Source organism: Penaeus japonicus, unplaced genomic scaffold (genome assembly GCF_977035675.1).
Source record: "Penaeus japonicus unplaced genomic scaffold, GWHDUDI00000001_assembly GWHDUDI00000002, whole genome shotgun sequence".
NCBI classification, from domain to species: domain Eukaryota; kingdom Metazoa; phylum Arthropoda; class Malacostraca; order Decapoda; family Penaeidae; genus Penaeus; species Penaeus japonicus.
The window spans coordinates 5530029-5547528 of record NW_028234404.1 but is presented as its reverse complement, the minus strand read 5'-3'; the positions used below and the strand labels follow the sequence as shown (position 1 = coordinate 5547528).

The window sequence follows — 17500 nt, the reverse complement described above, 5'->3', positions numbered from 1 at the left end:
TTCCCTTCCCCTCCATCTACATCCCTCCCCCACCCCACCCCACCCTTTTCCCATCTCTCTTTCTCTCTAAAGCTTTTCTCACAGTTTCAACTTTGGTCCCTTCCCCTTTCTGACTGTGCTTAGCAATCTGACCTTTGACCTTTGCAGCGCAAGGCCAGGTTTTGTTGTTTTTGTAGTGATTTAGGTTAATAGGTCAGTAAAGGAAGTGATTGTTTGTGTCTTATATTTACCGGTTAGTATGTATTTATCTTCGTATATACGAATCGTATATATCAGTCCATACGTCAGATGTTTTTGCTGTAGTTTATAGTCATTTCAATTAATAATTCCCAGTGTCGAAGAGTCAAGAACTCGGATATTTTTTTCAAGCTTTCGATTTTTTCACTATTTTTTCCTTCTTCTTAATGATTAAATTTTAAAGAATAATAAGAAGAATAACAGAAGAATGAAGGGAGAAAATCAGGTCATGTCAGTTTGCTAGCACAGCGACTCCAGACTCTCACTCCCGTAGCCCGCACCTCACACGCCTGCTCAACATGGGGCTACGAACGGGGCTTACCCAAGCGACAGTGTGGTTGGGGTGAGGGGGGCGGGGACGGGGGAGAGGGAGGAAGAGAGAGAAAGAGAGAGAGAGAGATTGAGATTTCATGGTTTGAAGGGTGGGGGTGGATCTGAGGGTGAATAACATGTATAAAGGTTAATGATGTTGGTAACTCTTTTGTATGATAAATAAAAGAAAACGTGTATATGATGTAAATATTTGTGTAAATACTCAGCTTTTAAATATATAGAAGAATCACCACTCACCCCCCTTCTATTTTTGTTTTCTCTCTCTCTCTGCTCTCCCCGCCCCCACCCCCTCCCCCCAATGCCCCTTCCCCGGTGCCCCGAATACCCTCCTGTGTGACGGTGAGGTGTCCCCTTCCCCCACCCCCACCCCTTCCCCCTATCCCTCCCCCTCTTAGTACTCTGCGAGGCTTTATAATCTCTTGTATCTCTGAAGGGTGCGGCGCCCCCCACGTGACGCGAGGTAGCTTTTTGGAAAAGACCCGAAACTGTTTTTTCTTTTTCTTTATCTCTTATTCTCTTGTTCTGTATGATGTCTCCTTGAAATCTACTTCGCTGGTTTGTTTCATCTCTTCGTCTTTTGTCTTAGTATTTTCTACTTCGTCTTCCCTCTTTCATCGGCCATTCTTCCTTCTTCCCTATTCCCTCTTTCCACGTTCGTTTTCCGTCTTCTCTTTCTTCTTCCCCCTTTTCATCTCTCCTCCTCCTTCTTCTTCTTCTGCTTCTCCTTCTTCTTCTTCTTCTTCTTCTTCTTCTCCTCCTCCTCCTCCTCCTCCTCCTCCTCCTCCTCCTCCTCCTCCTCCTCCTCCTCCTCCTCCTCCTCCTCCTCCTCCTCCTCCTCCTCCTCCTCCTCCTCCTCCTTCGAAATCTCCTTTCTCCCTGCTCTTCTTTCTCCCATTTTTTATACCTCCCCGCGGAATCACTGTCTCAAGATTGACCCGAACTTCGTCTGAGACATGGAACCTTCTGCCTTTGATGTAATGTCTCGAATCCAGACCATTAGGAAGTTATTTTTAGTCCGGTCGAATTATTTGGACATACACACGCATGGTACACGCACAGCCAGAGTGGCACGCGCTCGCACGCGCTCGCACTCGCATTTTATACATGGAGTGTGGATACGTACATGTATAAGCAAGCAATACACACACACATTTATATACAGAATCATACACTGCGTGATCGAACAAGCACTTTCACATATGTTATGTATGTATTGCTACATGTACATAAGCAATACTGCATATGCACACATACATGTGGATTCCAAATATCTTTTTAGCTTAGAAAAATAAAGCTTGATAGCTTGCGTCAAGTAAAAGTGAAATCGAAATAGAAAATAGATTTTTCAAAATCAAAATAATCGAAGAAAGGTATAGGTTTAATGAAGTTATAATGAAGATCATGTTAATGGCGTTCATACTATTATTGCAAATGATAATGCTATAGTGACTCAGCATTAAAACACTGACTATGATAATGATCATGATATCCATAGTGTAATGATCGTACCAAAAAGTGATAATCAAACAACTTGATATAGATTTTAGGTCGTCACCGTGATTGAATGTCTTGAACTTTTCATTTATACATCGGAGGTTCCTTTTACTGCTTTCAACCCTTTTATATCTCGTTCTTTCTCCCTTTCCCCCCTTTTTCCATTCCCCTTAACAACTTTCATCGTATCTTATCAATCCCTATATACGCTAATAATTCACTCTTGGACTCCTCTCTTCCTCTCTCTTTTTCATATCAGTGTCCTATTGAATATGAAGCTTTGAAATCAGAGACGTTACTTCCCCTTTCCCTCCCCACCTCCCCCTTCCCTTCGTACGGACATCAAGAACTCTCTTGACTTCCCCTCCCCCCTTACACTCACCTATTTTCACCCTTAGTGTCAGCCACTCGGTTCACCCTAGCACTACTCTGTTATGCTGAAGTTCCAGTGGTAAACTTAACGCTGGGTGAGGGAGGGAAACTCTACGGACATTGGACACCAAATTTAACTGCCTAGGCAGTTCTGCCATTGTTGTTGCTGATTTTGACTAAATTAGACAGAGAAAAATCAAGAAGATAGCTAAATGGAGTCAATAGAGAGTACTACTGTTTCGATTAACGTAGATTTCAAAATTTGGGGTATGAATAGATACTTTTTTCAAAATTTGCTAGTTCGCCTCTGGAAGAAGCACACACCTGTGTAGGAATCTTGGCCATTCACAAATGACTGGTGTTGGCAATGGTGAAACAGGAAAAAAGGTAACTTTTTTCTCGCTTCTACCGTAAAAGATAAAAGGACAACTTTAGATGATCATTCTATCATAGAATTATATATCATGTGTCGTCACATTGATTCACAGACAATAACGTGCAGTACACCAGTTTTTAGTGAACCATTTTGTTCCAACACTGGCATGGCACAACGCACTCGCACGTGTACAGAGCACGGATGTAGGACAGAATCCCAGGAGACGTAAATCCAGACATATCCTTAATCCAGCCCTTTATCCAGTTCCACTCGGCTATCTTAAAATGAGCGTCACCAACTCCAACTCCTCCGAATCCTCCGAACCAAGTCCCGCAAATCCATCTCGGGTTCCTTCAGAATCACCTCTCCTTCTCCTTATCGTGAACCTCATCTCCAGGACCCAACCGCAACCTCATCTCCATCCCTCTCCTCATCTCGGCATCCTTATCCAAAACGCGACCACTCCAACCTCATACCACACCGCCGACATACGCCATCCCTTTCCCCCTAGAGTCGAGGCCTGGTATTTTGTCCGTAAGCCACCCTGCACACACACACCTATCTCTGTCCCATTACTCTTTATTCGTTGGCAGCTGAGAATAGTTAAAAGAGTGCCTCGTTGCCTTGGCACTTCTGTACGTGACACACCTTGTTGTGATGAACTGGCTTTTATTCAGACTTGTGGTATAGCTCTGGTCGCCATGGATTGTGCGATGACTATGATTTCCTTGATTTATTTGCACCACACCGTTGCATAGAGACATGCAGTATTATGACCACTATTTGGATTGTGTTCTTTAGCATGCTTGATGACTGTTTATTTTTGTTTCTTTTTTTTGTATGGGTTGTTATTTTCTACCTTTCAGTTCACTTCACGAATTATTTTTATTATATTTTAATTTTGTATATACTTACGTTTGACTTCGTGTATGTATGTATGTACTACCCATGTATTTTTAAGGTTAAAGTTTGCCTCGACCAGTTAGTAGCCAGCGTAGAGTTCATATATATTAAAAATATATCTATAGACATAAAGAAAGCAGCTCTTCACTTCAGTCTGCAGTGTTATGTGTTTGTTTGTCTTTTAAGCAGTAATAAAAGCCTAGGCAGCAGTGCTATAAGGAATGCCAGCTAGTGATTCCCACCTAGAGACTATGGCTTGAACGGAATTTTCGATAGCAGGAGAAACGGCTAGTAGTTTTCTAGTTTTACTATTACATACATCCATTTATATTTCTGCTGGAAGCATCTTACGAGAAGTAGTGCTAGTTAGAGAAGACAAGAAGGAGTTTAGAGAGGCTCGCGTAGGCTCCGGTACAGCCCTGACACCCCCACCCCCCACCCTCCGCCTTCCCCGCGAGGCCGAAATAGGCTCAGATGTTTGGCACCTGTTCCCCCCCTTCCCCCCAGGGCTTCCGGACCCCCCCGTGGACGTGCAGGTGGAGCCCGGCCCCCAGGATGGCTCGCTGCTCGTCACGTGGCTGCCCGTCACCCTCAACAGCACGGGCGGCACGTCCAACGGCGCCCCCGTCACCGGCTATGCGGTCTACGCCGACGGCAAGAAGGTCACCGAGGTCGAAAGCCCCACGGGTATGTGTGTGTGTGTGCGTTTGTTTGTTTGTTCGGGTCAAATGGGTTTGTGTTTATTTGTGTGTGTGTGTGATTATTTGTTAGTTTGTCTGAGTGTTTGTGTGAATGTGTTTTTTTGTTTTTGTTTTTCTGGTGTGTGTGTTTGTATATGTGTATGTGTATATTTTGGTTTCACCAAGTCAGTGAGTGTGCAAACATTTATATGTCAGATCTTGTATTCCCTCAAAGTATTCTGCTAATCACAATATTTTTTTTCCTTTCTCTTTCCCTTCCCTCTCACCCTCCCACCCTCTCACCCTCCCCTCCACTCCGCGCTACTTTCCCTCCTACCATCCCCCCCATCCCCCCATCCCCTCCCATCTCCCCTACCATTCTCCACCTCCTCCTACCACCCCCAACCCCTCCAATCCCTCCATCCACTTCTCCTACCATCCCCCACTCCCCTCCCATCCCTCCAACCATCCCCCCACTCCCCTCCCATCTCTCCTACCATCCCTCCGCACTCCCCTCCCATCCCTCCAACCATCCCCCCAACCATCCCCCCACTCCCCTCCCATCCCTCCTACCATCCCTCCGCACTCCCCTCCCATCCCTTCCCTACCATCCCCCCACTCCCCTCCCATCTCTCCTACCATCCCACACTCCCCTCCCATCCCTCCTACCATCCCTCCTACCATCCCTCCGCACTCCCCTCCCATCCCTCCTACCATCCCTCCGCACTCCCCTCCCATCCCTCCAACCATCCCCCCACTCCCCTCCCATCTCTCCTCCCTCCCATCTCTCCTACCATCATCCCCCCACTCCCCTCCCCCATCCCTCCTACCACCCCACCGCACACCCCTCCCATCCCTCCAACCATCCCTCCGCACTCCCCTCCCATCCCTCCAACCATCCCCCCACTCCCCTCCCATCCCTCCTACCATCCCTCCGCACTCCCTTCCCATCCCTCCTACCATCCCCCGCCCGCACTCCCCTCCCATCCCTCCTACCATCCCTCCGCACTCCCTTCCCATCCCTCCTACCATCCCCCTCCCAACCCTCCTACCATCCCCCGCCCGCACTCCCCTCCCATCCCTGCAACCACCCCTGCTACCATTCCCCTACCAAACAACCACAACCACAGGAGACTACGCGCTCATAGACCTGACGAAGATCCCCGGGTTCGAGCCCAAGCAGGTGACGGTTCGAACCAAGAGTCGGGACAGCGTTTCGGGAGACTCCGTGCCCACCCAGATACCTGGTCACCTCGCAAGGGGCCGAGGCCGAGGAAAGGTGAGAGACGGAGTGAGAGAAAGAGAGCGAGAGACAGGGAGGAAGAAGAGAAGGGGGGAGGGGGGGAGAAGAAAGGAGGAGAGGTGTGTGTGTGTGTGTGAGAGAGAGAGAGAGAGAGAGAGAGAGAGAGAGAGAGAGAGAGAGAGAGAGAGAGAGAGAGAGAGAGAATATTTCTCTCAGAGGGTTATGCTGCTGTGTCACACCGTGAAGGACTCCTCTTTTCGTTTATTTTCTGTTTCTTTTTTTTTGTTCTATGCTTTTGTTTTCAGCTTTTGAGACGTCCACGCCAGCTTCATGCCGTCACAAAGAATCCCTTTTGTATTTCTTTTTTGTTGTTGTTTTGTCTTTGTTTTATTCTAGTTTGAGTTGTCTTTTGCTTTTTCTTTAGAATTATTGTATATTATTATTATTTTTTCCTTTTGTTTGCACGACCTCACTACATCACACCCACTTCATCTCTCTGCATTTTCGGACACGGGATTTATAAAGAAGGAAGTCTACATACACCGATTCGGACACGGCACACACGTTGTTAGATTTTGGTTGTAAGGATTAGAACTTTTCCAAAAATGGCATGATGATATTCAAGAGAAAAATAAAAGCTTCGTTTGATGATAATATTTATGGTGATAATGGTAATGGTAGTTTGATAATGATAATTATAATGATGGTTATAAAGAGGATAATGATGGTAATAAGGATAAGGAAAAGGGTAACGATGATTATGAGGATGCCGTAAATGATATAGATAAATACTTCAGAAAAAATACCAGGTAGAATTGTATATAGATAAATGAAACAGATTCAAGAAATAGATATAAACAATGAAAAATAAAAATTTAAAAGTGTGAACCAAGTATAATGTAAAAAGATACAGGAAGTTAATGCAATTTCAATCAAGAAAAATTCACGGTCTCACACCTCACCGTCTAGTATTCAAGCAATACCAAAAGCACTATGCATCTTGGGCACACGCACATGCATGAGGGCATAGAGGCACAGTCGGGCATGCACGCACATGGAGACATGCACTACACATCCCAAAGGTTTACATGCACAGCGAACACACCTGAAAATTGTTGCGCCTCCACGCTAACACGCGTTCACAGTCACGGGAATTTTATACACCGCATCTTATTATCGATTATATTGATATCAAGTGTCCTAAGATATACGTGAGTTGAAGTGCTATATATATTATATATAAGACATGTGTATATCCTTTATCATTCACTAGATTGTCATTTGTCAGAACGTGAACTTAGGAAGAGAAAATCATGCTTTAAGTGAAGGCCCTTTGTTTCATCTGCCATGCAACCGCCCATGACTGTCACGGTCATCAAACATTCAGACTATTTTCATGTCGACATGTTACACACACAAGTGGGTTTTATGAAGTGTGTTGGCTACATGATAAACGGGGAATCACACAACTCGATAAAAAAGATGAAAAGAAATACAGATGGATATGGATATGATAATTTACATGCAAATAGACCATGAATCTTTGGGAATATTGTATATTATTAAGAATTAAGCAAATAAATACAATTGATACTGTAGGATATATATATATATATATATATATATATATATATATATATATATATATATATATATATATGTGTGTACATATATATAAAACATTTGGATTTTATATACATAGTCTCCAACGATAGAATTCAAAGTCATGTACACTATTATCGCCAAGAAAATTAGCAGTATTAAGAAGGAGAAGAAGAAGAAAAATAAAAACACATTTGCACGAAACACAAACACGCATATTGCAGGACTGGCATCAGGTCGGATCCTGAGAAGCAACAACATCGCAGAAATTTGGGGAAAACAAAAACATCATATTGTAGTTAGCATTCAACATCGCTCATCATTTTCTCTTGTTTTTATTGAAATTGTATATTAATTCATTTTGTTTAACAGTTGTGTTCATTTTGCATTTTTTCATACCACTTCATACCATACATATCATATACCATTGTGCGCTTATTTTTACATGTGTGTATATACAATCACTCTTCCTTTTTTTTTAATTCACTCATTTATTTTGCATTCCCCCTCCTCCTCTTTTCCATTTTTTTTATTTTTTGTTCTTACGTGTTTCTCCTCCGCCGTAGTTAACCAACCCATTTGAATTTTTAAGTTCGCTCCGTTATGCTCATTTGTTGAGTTCGCCATCTTGTTTTTTTTTTTTTTCATTTATGTATTTATTTATTTTTCTTTTATGTTCGTTTCCCATTTTCTTTTATGTTCGTTTCTCATTTTCTTTGTTTAGTTTCGTTGCTTTAGTTCCCTCTCCCCTCATTCCCGACAGCAAGAAGAGGAAGAGGCAATGTTGCACTCAGACATGGAGCGCCCGTCGGAGTTGTCAGACATCGCCGAGGAGAGTGAGACTGAGTTGTCTGACGAGGTAACTACGCTGTTTCCTCCTCCTCATCCTCCTCATCCTCCTCCTCATCATCCTTTTCCTCCTCTTCATTGTTATCCTCTCCCTACTCCTTGTTCTCCTCTCCCTACTCCTTGTTCTCCTCTTCCTACTCCTTCTTCTCCTCTTCCTACTCTTTATTTTCCTCTTCCGTCTCCTTGTTCTTCTCTTCCTACTCATTATTATCCTCTCCTTACTCCTTATTCTCAATTTCCTACTCCTTGTTCTCCTCTTCCTCCTCTTTATTATTATCCTCTCCCTACTCCTTGTTTTCCTCTTCCTACTCCTTGTTCTTCTCCTCCTCCTCTTTATTGTTATCCTCTCCCTATTCCTTGTTCTCCTCTTCTTACTCCTTGTTCTCCTCTTCCTACTTCTTATTTTCCTCTTCCTACTCCTTGTTCTTCTCCTCCTCCTCTTTATTATTATCCTCTCTCTGTTCCTTGTTCTCCTCTTCCTACTTCTTATTTTCCTCTTCCTACTCCTTGTTCTTCTCCTCCTCCTCTTTATTATTATCCTCTCTCTGTTCCTTGTTCTCCTCTCCTTACTCCTTGTTCTCCTCTTCCTACTTCTTATTTTCCTCCTCCTACTCCTTGTTCTTCACCTCTTCCTCTTTATTATTATCCTCTCCCTGTTCCTTGTTCTCCTCTTCCTACTCATTGTTCTCCTCCTCCTCTTCTTTATTATTATCCTCGTCCTACTCCTTATTCTCCTCTTCCTCTTTCTTATCCTCTTCCTACTCCTTGTTCTTCTCTTCCTCCTCTTTATTATAATCCTCTTCCTACTCCTTATTCTCCTCTTCCTCTTTATTATCCTCTCCCTACTCCTTGTTCTCCTCTTCCCTCTCCTTGATCTCCTCTTCCTACTTTTTGTTCTCCTCCTCCTACTCCTTGTTCTCATTTTCCTACTCCTTGTTCCCCTCCTCCTACTGCTTATTCTCCTCCTTCTAATCCTTATTTTCCTCCTCCTCCTCCTCTTCCACCTCTACTCCTCCTGCCCCTTCCCCTCCTCCTCCCCCTCTACTCCTCCTGCCCCTCCCCCTCCCCCTTCCCCTTCCCCTTCCCTTCCTCCTCCCCCTTCCCCTTCTCCTCCTCCTCCCCCTTCCCCTTCTCCTCCTCCTCCCCCTTCCCCTCCCCCTCCCCTCCCCCTCCCCCTCCCCTCCTCCTCCTCCTCCTCCTCCTCCTCCTCCTCCTCCTCCTCCTCCTCCTCCTCCTCCTCCTCCTCCTCCTCCTCCTCCTCCTCCTTCTCCTCCTCCTCCTACCCCTCCACCACCTCCTCCTCCTCCCCCTCCCCCGTCGGAAGTCAAAGAAGAAAGAGGGAAAGAGAGAAGAGAAGAGAAGAGAAGAGAGAAGAACAAGGAAGAGGCCGAAGAGAGGCGAAGCCGCCGTCACTCTTCCTTTTCTCTCTGTCTCTCTCTCTTTCTCTCTTTGCATTTTTATTTTCTCTCCGGCACTCTCGCTCGATGGTGTATATATTTTTTTTCTCTCCTTTGTTTTTATTTCCCCCTTTTTTATGCTTGGGTTTTGGGAGACGGGTGGGTCTTGTTGTTTTCTTTTTTTGTTTTCCTTTTTTGTTGTTTGTTTTGTGTTTACAGTATTTTGAATTTTAGTCATTACTGTCTTTTTGGGATATTGTTTAGTGGGGATAAAGGGCTAGCTTTTATTTTTTATGTGTTTCAAGGTTTTCTAATATATATATTATTTTTATGTTAATCTTAATTTAACGTCTGTTTGCCAAAGAGCGAGAACAGCAACGACGGTTTCGGTAAGTGGAATGTGGGTTTCAAAAATTTGCATGCGATGTTTCGTTTATGTTTTGTTTATTTTCTCCCAAAGGCCCGACTCGGTGGGTGGGGCGGGTGGGTAGGGAGGGTGGGGTGGGAAGTAGGGTGAAGTAGTCATTTTCAGGGCGACCTGTAGATCAATATTGGGGCCGGAGGTGTAGGGGAGCGGAAGGGGGTGGCAGGGGAGGCCAGGGGAGGCCAGGGGAGGCCAGGGGAGGCCAGGGGAGCGGGCGCGGGCGGAGCGGCCGCCAGGTGCATGAGGCGGCCGGCAGTAGCTGCCCGGTGGAGTCGTGGTTCGCATTCACATCGTCCCTCCTCCTCACCTTCAGGACATGCATGCCGACGGCCACAAGCCTGGCCCGCACCACGGCCTCGGCGGCCCGCACCATGGCCCGCCCGGGGGCCCCCACCACGGCCCGCCAGGAGGGCCCCACCACGGCCCGCCGGGGCCCGGGGGGCTTCGGGACAGGCTGCTGGGCCGGCGCGGCGTCCCCGCACCCGGCGTGCGGACCGACCACCTCGGCCAGACCATCCTGGAGCACGAGGACAACCTCAGCGACAAGGAGATCTACCCTGGCCACCAGCAGGGCCAGATGGCCCCGCAGACGTCCATCCCCGCCATAGGTGAGTCGCGTGGCGAGCGCCAGCCTCCCCTCCCCGCCCGTTCGCCCACGACCCTCGCGCGGCCGCGGGAGGAGGCGAGGCGGGCGAGCATGCTGGGCGCGAGTGGCCGTCGCCGCGCCGCTGCCTCACGGTGTTTCCTTCCTGCTCACCTGCTGCCGCTCAGTCTGTACTTGTGCTGCTCATCACAGAACACTTACTGGACTCTTGCTTGGCATACACTCAACTCATGATGTTATATTTCCTTTCTCAGTCAAGTTCTTGGGAAATCACCATAAAAAGTATATAGAGAGCAAGTTGGAAGGAATGACATGACTCAATATAACTTAGCTTAAAAAAAGAACAAAAAAGAAACTCTTAGCAAATCATTCCACATTAGCTTCCTATGGCATAATCAATAGAAGTTCCTCTACAGTGCACTATATAATCACAACTATTATTATCATTATTACAATTATGATTTTATGATTGCTCACCAATTATTCCTTTCCTTTTGATGAACGGCTCACCAAAATATAAAAATATGACCCTCCTTTTCTTCTTTCTCTCCCCTCTTTTCCCCCTCTCCCCTCACCCTTGGCGGGTCTCTACGAGCAGGCCCAGCGAGAAGTGGGCTTGCAAGACTCTCTAGTTCTTTATTCAATACAATAGGTCAGTTGAAAGGTAACGAATGCTGGTCGTCCATAATGAACAGTGAACGAATTTGTACATAGTTTCTTTACTCCTCTTTTTTTTCCTTTTTTTTTGACATTGTTCATTTTTTGTGAATGGAATTCCCTCCTACTCCCCTCCAGATGCAGTTTCCTAGTTTGTTTGGTTTTGATTTTCTCTTAGAAAAGACTTTTGATAGATTTCGTTATATATACACTTACATGTATTTAAAAAAATAGGAATATTTTCTTTCTTTAGCTGTCTCTGTAGAATACTATCGAACATTTTGAAAAGTAGTTTTATATGATGATTGATAAAACGTAGGTGTAGAATTGGCGAATTGTTATTGTGCATTTATTTGATTATTCTGAGAAAGTAGTGTTGATATCATTGCTATTTTTTATTAGTGGTGAGAATTTATTATTAAGTATATATACATATATATATGAATGATACAAATGTTAAAATGCATTTAATAATCAGTATCACTGGTGTTATTTTACTTATGTGATAAGAACAGTCAAGAAATAACAGGTAATGTCTGAAAATGTTCATTGTAGAAATGTTCATTCTTTGAGAAACGTTCATTGTAGAATTTTGACTTTTTTCTCACTAGGATTCGAGGGAAATAGATGATAATTTTCCCCCTCGCAGATTCGACTTTTTTGGAAGTATTTCCTTTGAACTCAACTACATATATTTTTTCTCAAACTCTATATATATTTTCATGTCCCTTTTCTATCTCTTAATTGTTGCACACTTTGCAAAAATGCTATTTAGCACTTAATAACATTGCTGGCTTTGCAACGATGATAAGACCCGGCTGTTGTTGTTTTTTGTTGTTGTTGTTGTTTTGGTTTAAAACGTATTTGAAAGATTTAAGTGATTTTGTCATATAAGAATGGTATTCATTTAGGCTGGATTTTATGATCGTTCATTGCCACACCGTGTAATGAAATGTTTGTATGTGCAGTGAATGTTGAATGTAATGTTAATTGCGTGGTAACTTATACAGGTATTTTAAGTGGGACTGCGCATGTACACACACACACACACACACACACACACACACACACACACACACACACACACACACACACACACACACACACACACACACACACACACACACACACACACACACACACACACACACACACACACACACACACACACACACGTAAACAAGCACACATGTAAACAAGCACACATACGCGCGCGCACGCTCGCTTACACACACACACACACACACACACACACACACACACACACACACACACACACACACACACACACACACACACACACACACACACACACACACACACACACACACACACACACACACACACACCAGTTGATTTTGAATGTATGGCCTTGAATTCAAACACGGTGGGTGTTCGGCCTCTCTTCAGTACCTGTTGCCATGGGTTGAAGTGTCGACATGACCCTGACAAGATGTGATTACTTGAGACTTTTATTAATTATAAAAAATATCTATATCTATTAGAGGTGATCTCGTAGCATTGTACCGTGATATGTACCCACGTAGCTATTGGGTTGTATGTTTTTGTTTATTTTGTTTATTTATTCTCAAATTTGTGACATGCGGGAGTCTTAGAATATAATAGAATTAAATCATTACTTCATTGCATAGCGTTAAGTTAGTTGCTATATTGCATTTACGATATTAGCTATTGACATAAATAGTAATATTGTAATTCCTTCAATAATACTTTTATTTATACGGACTTTGGGATTGCCATTGCCCAGGTATCATGCGAATCAATTCAATTACTGAGGTATCAGTTGAATCATGACTCATATCTTACTGCATGAAACCTACTTCTCTTACTATAACATGTGTAAATACAACATGATCATTCTCCTTCTTTATAAGAATATATAATTTACTTAAGAGGATTCCATCACTGGCTTGCGTCCCATATTTACCAAACGTAATTAAAATCAGGACATTGAAGGGTGTTCAGCCATCTTGTAAACATGAGGCGGTCACGTGTAAATACTTCCGGGAACTGTGACTGTAGTGTTAATTGCGGAGTAGTTAGTCTGGCATGATAAGAGAGGCCGATCAGCCAATCCGTGTGTATATCAGAGGAATGACATTGAGTATCGAGTTTCAAGAAGGATTTTAAAAATGTGATTAACAGGGAGCTTATTCGTCTCCCGTTTCCTTCTTTCTCCCCCTTTGTCTTTTTTTTCTAAAGCTGATTTCTTTTGAGGTACTCAATGTCTTTGTTGTGATTTACATGTTTGTTTACTCTTTTTAACCAGGTAGTGTGAGGTAAATTATTGTTATTGTCGTTGTTTATTTTACTTATTTTTATTATTTTTTTTATTACCAAATAAGCAGCAGTCTGGTCTCTTCCAGTGCAATTTCTGCAATACTTCTGATGTCTACTCTCTTTGTTCCTTACTACTGTCTCTGCTCTTCTAATTCTTGGCTTTAGCAACCACAGCAGAGAATTATTACTCTAATCACTCCCTGATGTCCTGTTATAGCACTCATTTATATATTCAGTCATTTCTCTAGCTCAAGGAACTTTTTTACTACTATGACAGTATGCTCTCGTGTTTCTTTTTTCATATTAAATGTTTTATTTTTATTCTCTATTTATTTACTTACTTACCTGTTTATGTTTGAGTTATTCACTTTCATGTTTGTGTCCACGGCTGAACTGTCTCTTTCCCCTACCAGGCAAAGGAGTCTCCAGAGCCAGACGTAAGTACTCTCTACGTTGTCACAAGGTTTCATAAGGAAGACATTCGGGGTTCATGGTTCATCTCAAAATTCCTTCAAGATTCTTCCTTTTTTTGTCTTAAGATTATCTGCAATTCTAACAGGAGGTTTTGGTGTTTTTGTTTTTTCCTTTACTTGGAGCTTTGGTCCTGTTTTTTTTCCTTGTTCTTTTTCTTTTTCTTTTAGTACATTTGTTTATAACTCGATTTGGGGGGGAATCGGCGGTAATTTATGATTTGATAGTGAATGATTGATTCCTTAAGAATTAAAGCATACATTTCCGAACTGAGTGGAAGCCCTCTATTTGATTCATGGGTAAATATCTTTTCTTTCGTTGTATTGACTATCAAGGGAGGGATTTATATGGATGTTTTTGCAATGGAGTTAAAATGATAACACATGCCTTTGCAATGGCTTACCACACCACTTTGTTATCACATGAATTTTAGTTTGAGTTCATTTGCATAGTCAACTGACTCGGTAGGCCTATACTTCTTGTTTGGAGATTTCAGTAAATCGTTTGTATAAATGGCATTTACATTACGTGATGGAAAAAGCAGGGTAAGACATATCTGAATGTTCTTTCAAGGTTTGCATTTCGTAAGGAAAAAAAATAATATACGTTTTTTTTATCCTTGCACGTAAAGTACACGACGTAAATAGCCATGTGTCTCTTCAAGTTGCTTGCCGTCTTTGCCCTGATAATCAGTCTCAAAAACCCCTCCCAGATCCCTCCATTAGTGCTGCCTCTTGTAGATAGCTCTGGGGAATGGCTGTTACCCCCTTCCCCCTGCCCCCCTCCCACGTCCTGTCACTGGTACCCTGCGTGTAGATCGTCCTCCATCAGGCTTCAGAGCACCCCTCACCCCCCCCCCCTCTCACCCCGGGATCATTTGCCATGCGTGGTTTTGCATACATTATTCACTTAGCCAGATGTTGTCATTTTGCAAAGGGATTTGCTAGCGTGCCTGTCCTGCAGAGATGGCAATGCAGGACTGTACGTTGCGCCTGATTTTGTTTTTTTTTTGTTTTTGTGTTTTTTTAGCACCCTGTTATATAACTCTTGCACATCTGCTAAGCAATTTTTAACTATTTTTTCTTTTCTTTTATATGTATATTTTTTTTTATCCTTTCACTACTGCTGTGGATTTGTTGGATTTTCACTCTTTTCCCCTCATTTTTTAATTTTTTATTATTATCTTCACATGGATCACTCCCCCCCCCCCCCACCCCCCGAAAAAAGTTGTTTTAATGTTTGCTGACACTCCTTCCTTTGTTTGGAATAACTTGACGAAACATACCAATCAATCCCACAGAGCAAAGCACATTTATATATTTTTTCCTACTGTGAATAAGAGAGAGATTGTCACAGTGACGATACCGTAGCCATCAGTACCTAGATTACCAACCAGTGCCTAGATTTGACATACTTTGCTAGTACTTTACACCTAACTCAATGCCCAGACAGGTTTACAAAAACATTTTGTTTCTCTCTTGCCCTCCGTTGATGATGGTAACTGGTAAAATAGTCTCTGTAATGGCTTTGATACAGCAAATATCAGAAGGCTGTATATACGTAGTTGGTTTGTCTCACTGGTGCATTTGCAAGTTCCACTAAACCAGACCGGTTACACGTGATTAACGCTGAACTTTGGGCTCTCACGTGCTCCTCTTAGGCTTGTAAAGTATGGCTAGATTAGTCTTAAATCTGTAGTCCATTAATTATTTTCCCTGAGCTGTGAATTACACAACCACTTTCTGCAGAAATAACCAAAGACTCAGCCAGTGAAGGTCACCCATCCCTTGAGGAGGATTATGAGCTGAGCCAGGGCGGGCGCGGGCGGTTCGACCCCCGCAATGCGCCCCCGCGGTCCCACCTGGAGCGCGGGCGGCCCCCACCCCCGCCCCACCACAACCGGCCCATGATCCGCGACCCCAGAGACCCCAGAGACGTGCGAGACCCCCGCGACCAGCACTACCGGGACGGCCGCGACCCCAGAGACCCGCGGGACAGACGGGACCCCCACATCCGGGACCCGCACGCCCACCGGGACCCCAGGGACCCGAGGGACATGCGCGACCGCTACGAGGGCGACGGGCGACACCGCGGCGAGTACGGGCGCGAGTACCCGGACGGCAGAAGCGAGGGGCGCGGCAGGCGGGGCCCCGGCGGCGGCGGCCAGGGGGACCAGCACACCCGCATCTTCGTGGCGCTCTTCGACTACGACCCGCCCACCATGAGCCCCAACCCCGACGCCTGCGACGAGGAGCTGGGCTTCCGCGAGGGCCAGCTCATCCAGGTCACCGGCGACAAGGACCCCGACGGCTTCTACTGGGGCGAGCTCGGCGGCAGGCACGGATACGTCCCCTGCAACATGGTGTCCGAGGTCCAGGTAAGATCAGAGGGGGCGAGGCAGGGCGGAGGGAGGGCGGAGGGAGGGAGGGATGGTTGGATGGGAGGTTTTTTCATGTTCGTCTGATTGGTTGGGAAGGGCAATCGGTGGGTGAAAATTAACAACTTAGGATGAAATGTTGACAGATATTTTAACTTTTATCTCGTTTAGTTGGTACTGTTTTCTTCGTCTTCAGATTCATTACATTTTTGTGTTGGTCTTAACTTGTCTTTTTTTCTGTTGCTGTTATTATATGTTATAAAAAGTTGAACTCTTGTGTGGAATATGATTAATTAATCAATTTATGCTCTTGAGATAATTTAAATAAATCTTATTTGAATGAAAAAAAGAAATCTTAGAAGACAAGTGATATTAATTCAGGTTTGAATTATTTCATATGTTAAAGACATTCATTGCTGAGCCAATAGTCTTTTCTTTGAAATATTAGTTACCATTCTTTTTAAGATTTTTGTTGATATTGTTGTTGTTTTTAATACCTATAGGTGTACTTTGTCATTGACTGATAAATAAAGAATATAGATATTTGATTAACGAAATACATTGATTTTAATACAAGTGCAGTGTTATGGTCGAAATGACCCATGCTATCTCAACACAGAGATACAGATACATAATAAGAATGGGGAGTTTGACTGATGGAAACTCTTTCTCTGTCCGTGGTGGGCTGAAGCAAACGCCCTGGGTCCAAACGACGGCCATGAACGGACAAAAAATCTTACATGTGTGAATCATTACACAGGTAGCATTGTGAAGTGTCTTAAAGACAGTGGAAACCAAAACAATCCACTCATCCACTCACGGTTTCCCTATTTCTTATCCCCCCTTCACCTCTCTCGCCCTCGTTAGCCTCGAGCAACAAGTTCAATCCAAAAGCAAAGACCAGAGCGACAGCCACAGGTGAAAAGAGGGAGAATCCTGCGCCCATTCCCAACGGACAGAGAAAATCGTTTTCCATTCCTCAAACTCTTCATTCCCAGTCCTTGAGGTCTGACACACATGCCCTGTTTAGCACTTGTAAAAGAAGGGAAGGGGTCGAAGGAAACTTACCACACATTACTCTCAAGGGGAGTATCCAAGGGGCACAATCTTGCCTTAAGGTTCTGAGACGCACCTGAGGTGAACGTGCGCGCAAAGGGAAGAATGCAGGGAATTGACCCGC

General features: G+C 44.0%; 1 protein-coding gene across 1 annotated transcript in view; it reads left to right on the top strand.

The window, feature by feature from the left end:
* LOC122248652 (uncharacterized) overlaps nucleotides 1-17500 on the top strand; it is a 320581-nt gene that overhangs the window by 250532 nt on the left and 52549 nt on the right. Inside the window, exons 27-32 of the mRNA XM_086544744.1 lie at nucleotides 4223-4402; nucleotides 5526-5674; nucleotides 8004-8099; nucleotides 10224-10518; nucleotides 13886-13909; nucleotides 15692-16320. Coding sequence (XP_086400870.1) covers nucleotides 4223-4402; nucleotides 5526-5674; nucleotides 8004-8099; nucleotides 10224-10518; nucleotides 13886-13909; nucleotides 15692-16320 — 1373 coding nt within the window. The remainder of the gene's footprint in view (nucleotides 1-4222; nucleotides 4403-5525; nucleotides 5675-8003; nucleotides 8100-10223; nucleotides 10519-13885; nucleotides 13910-15691; nucleotides 16321-17500) is intronic.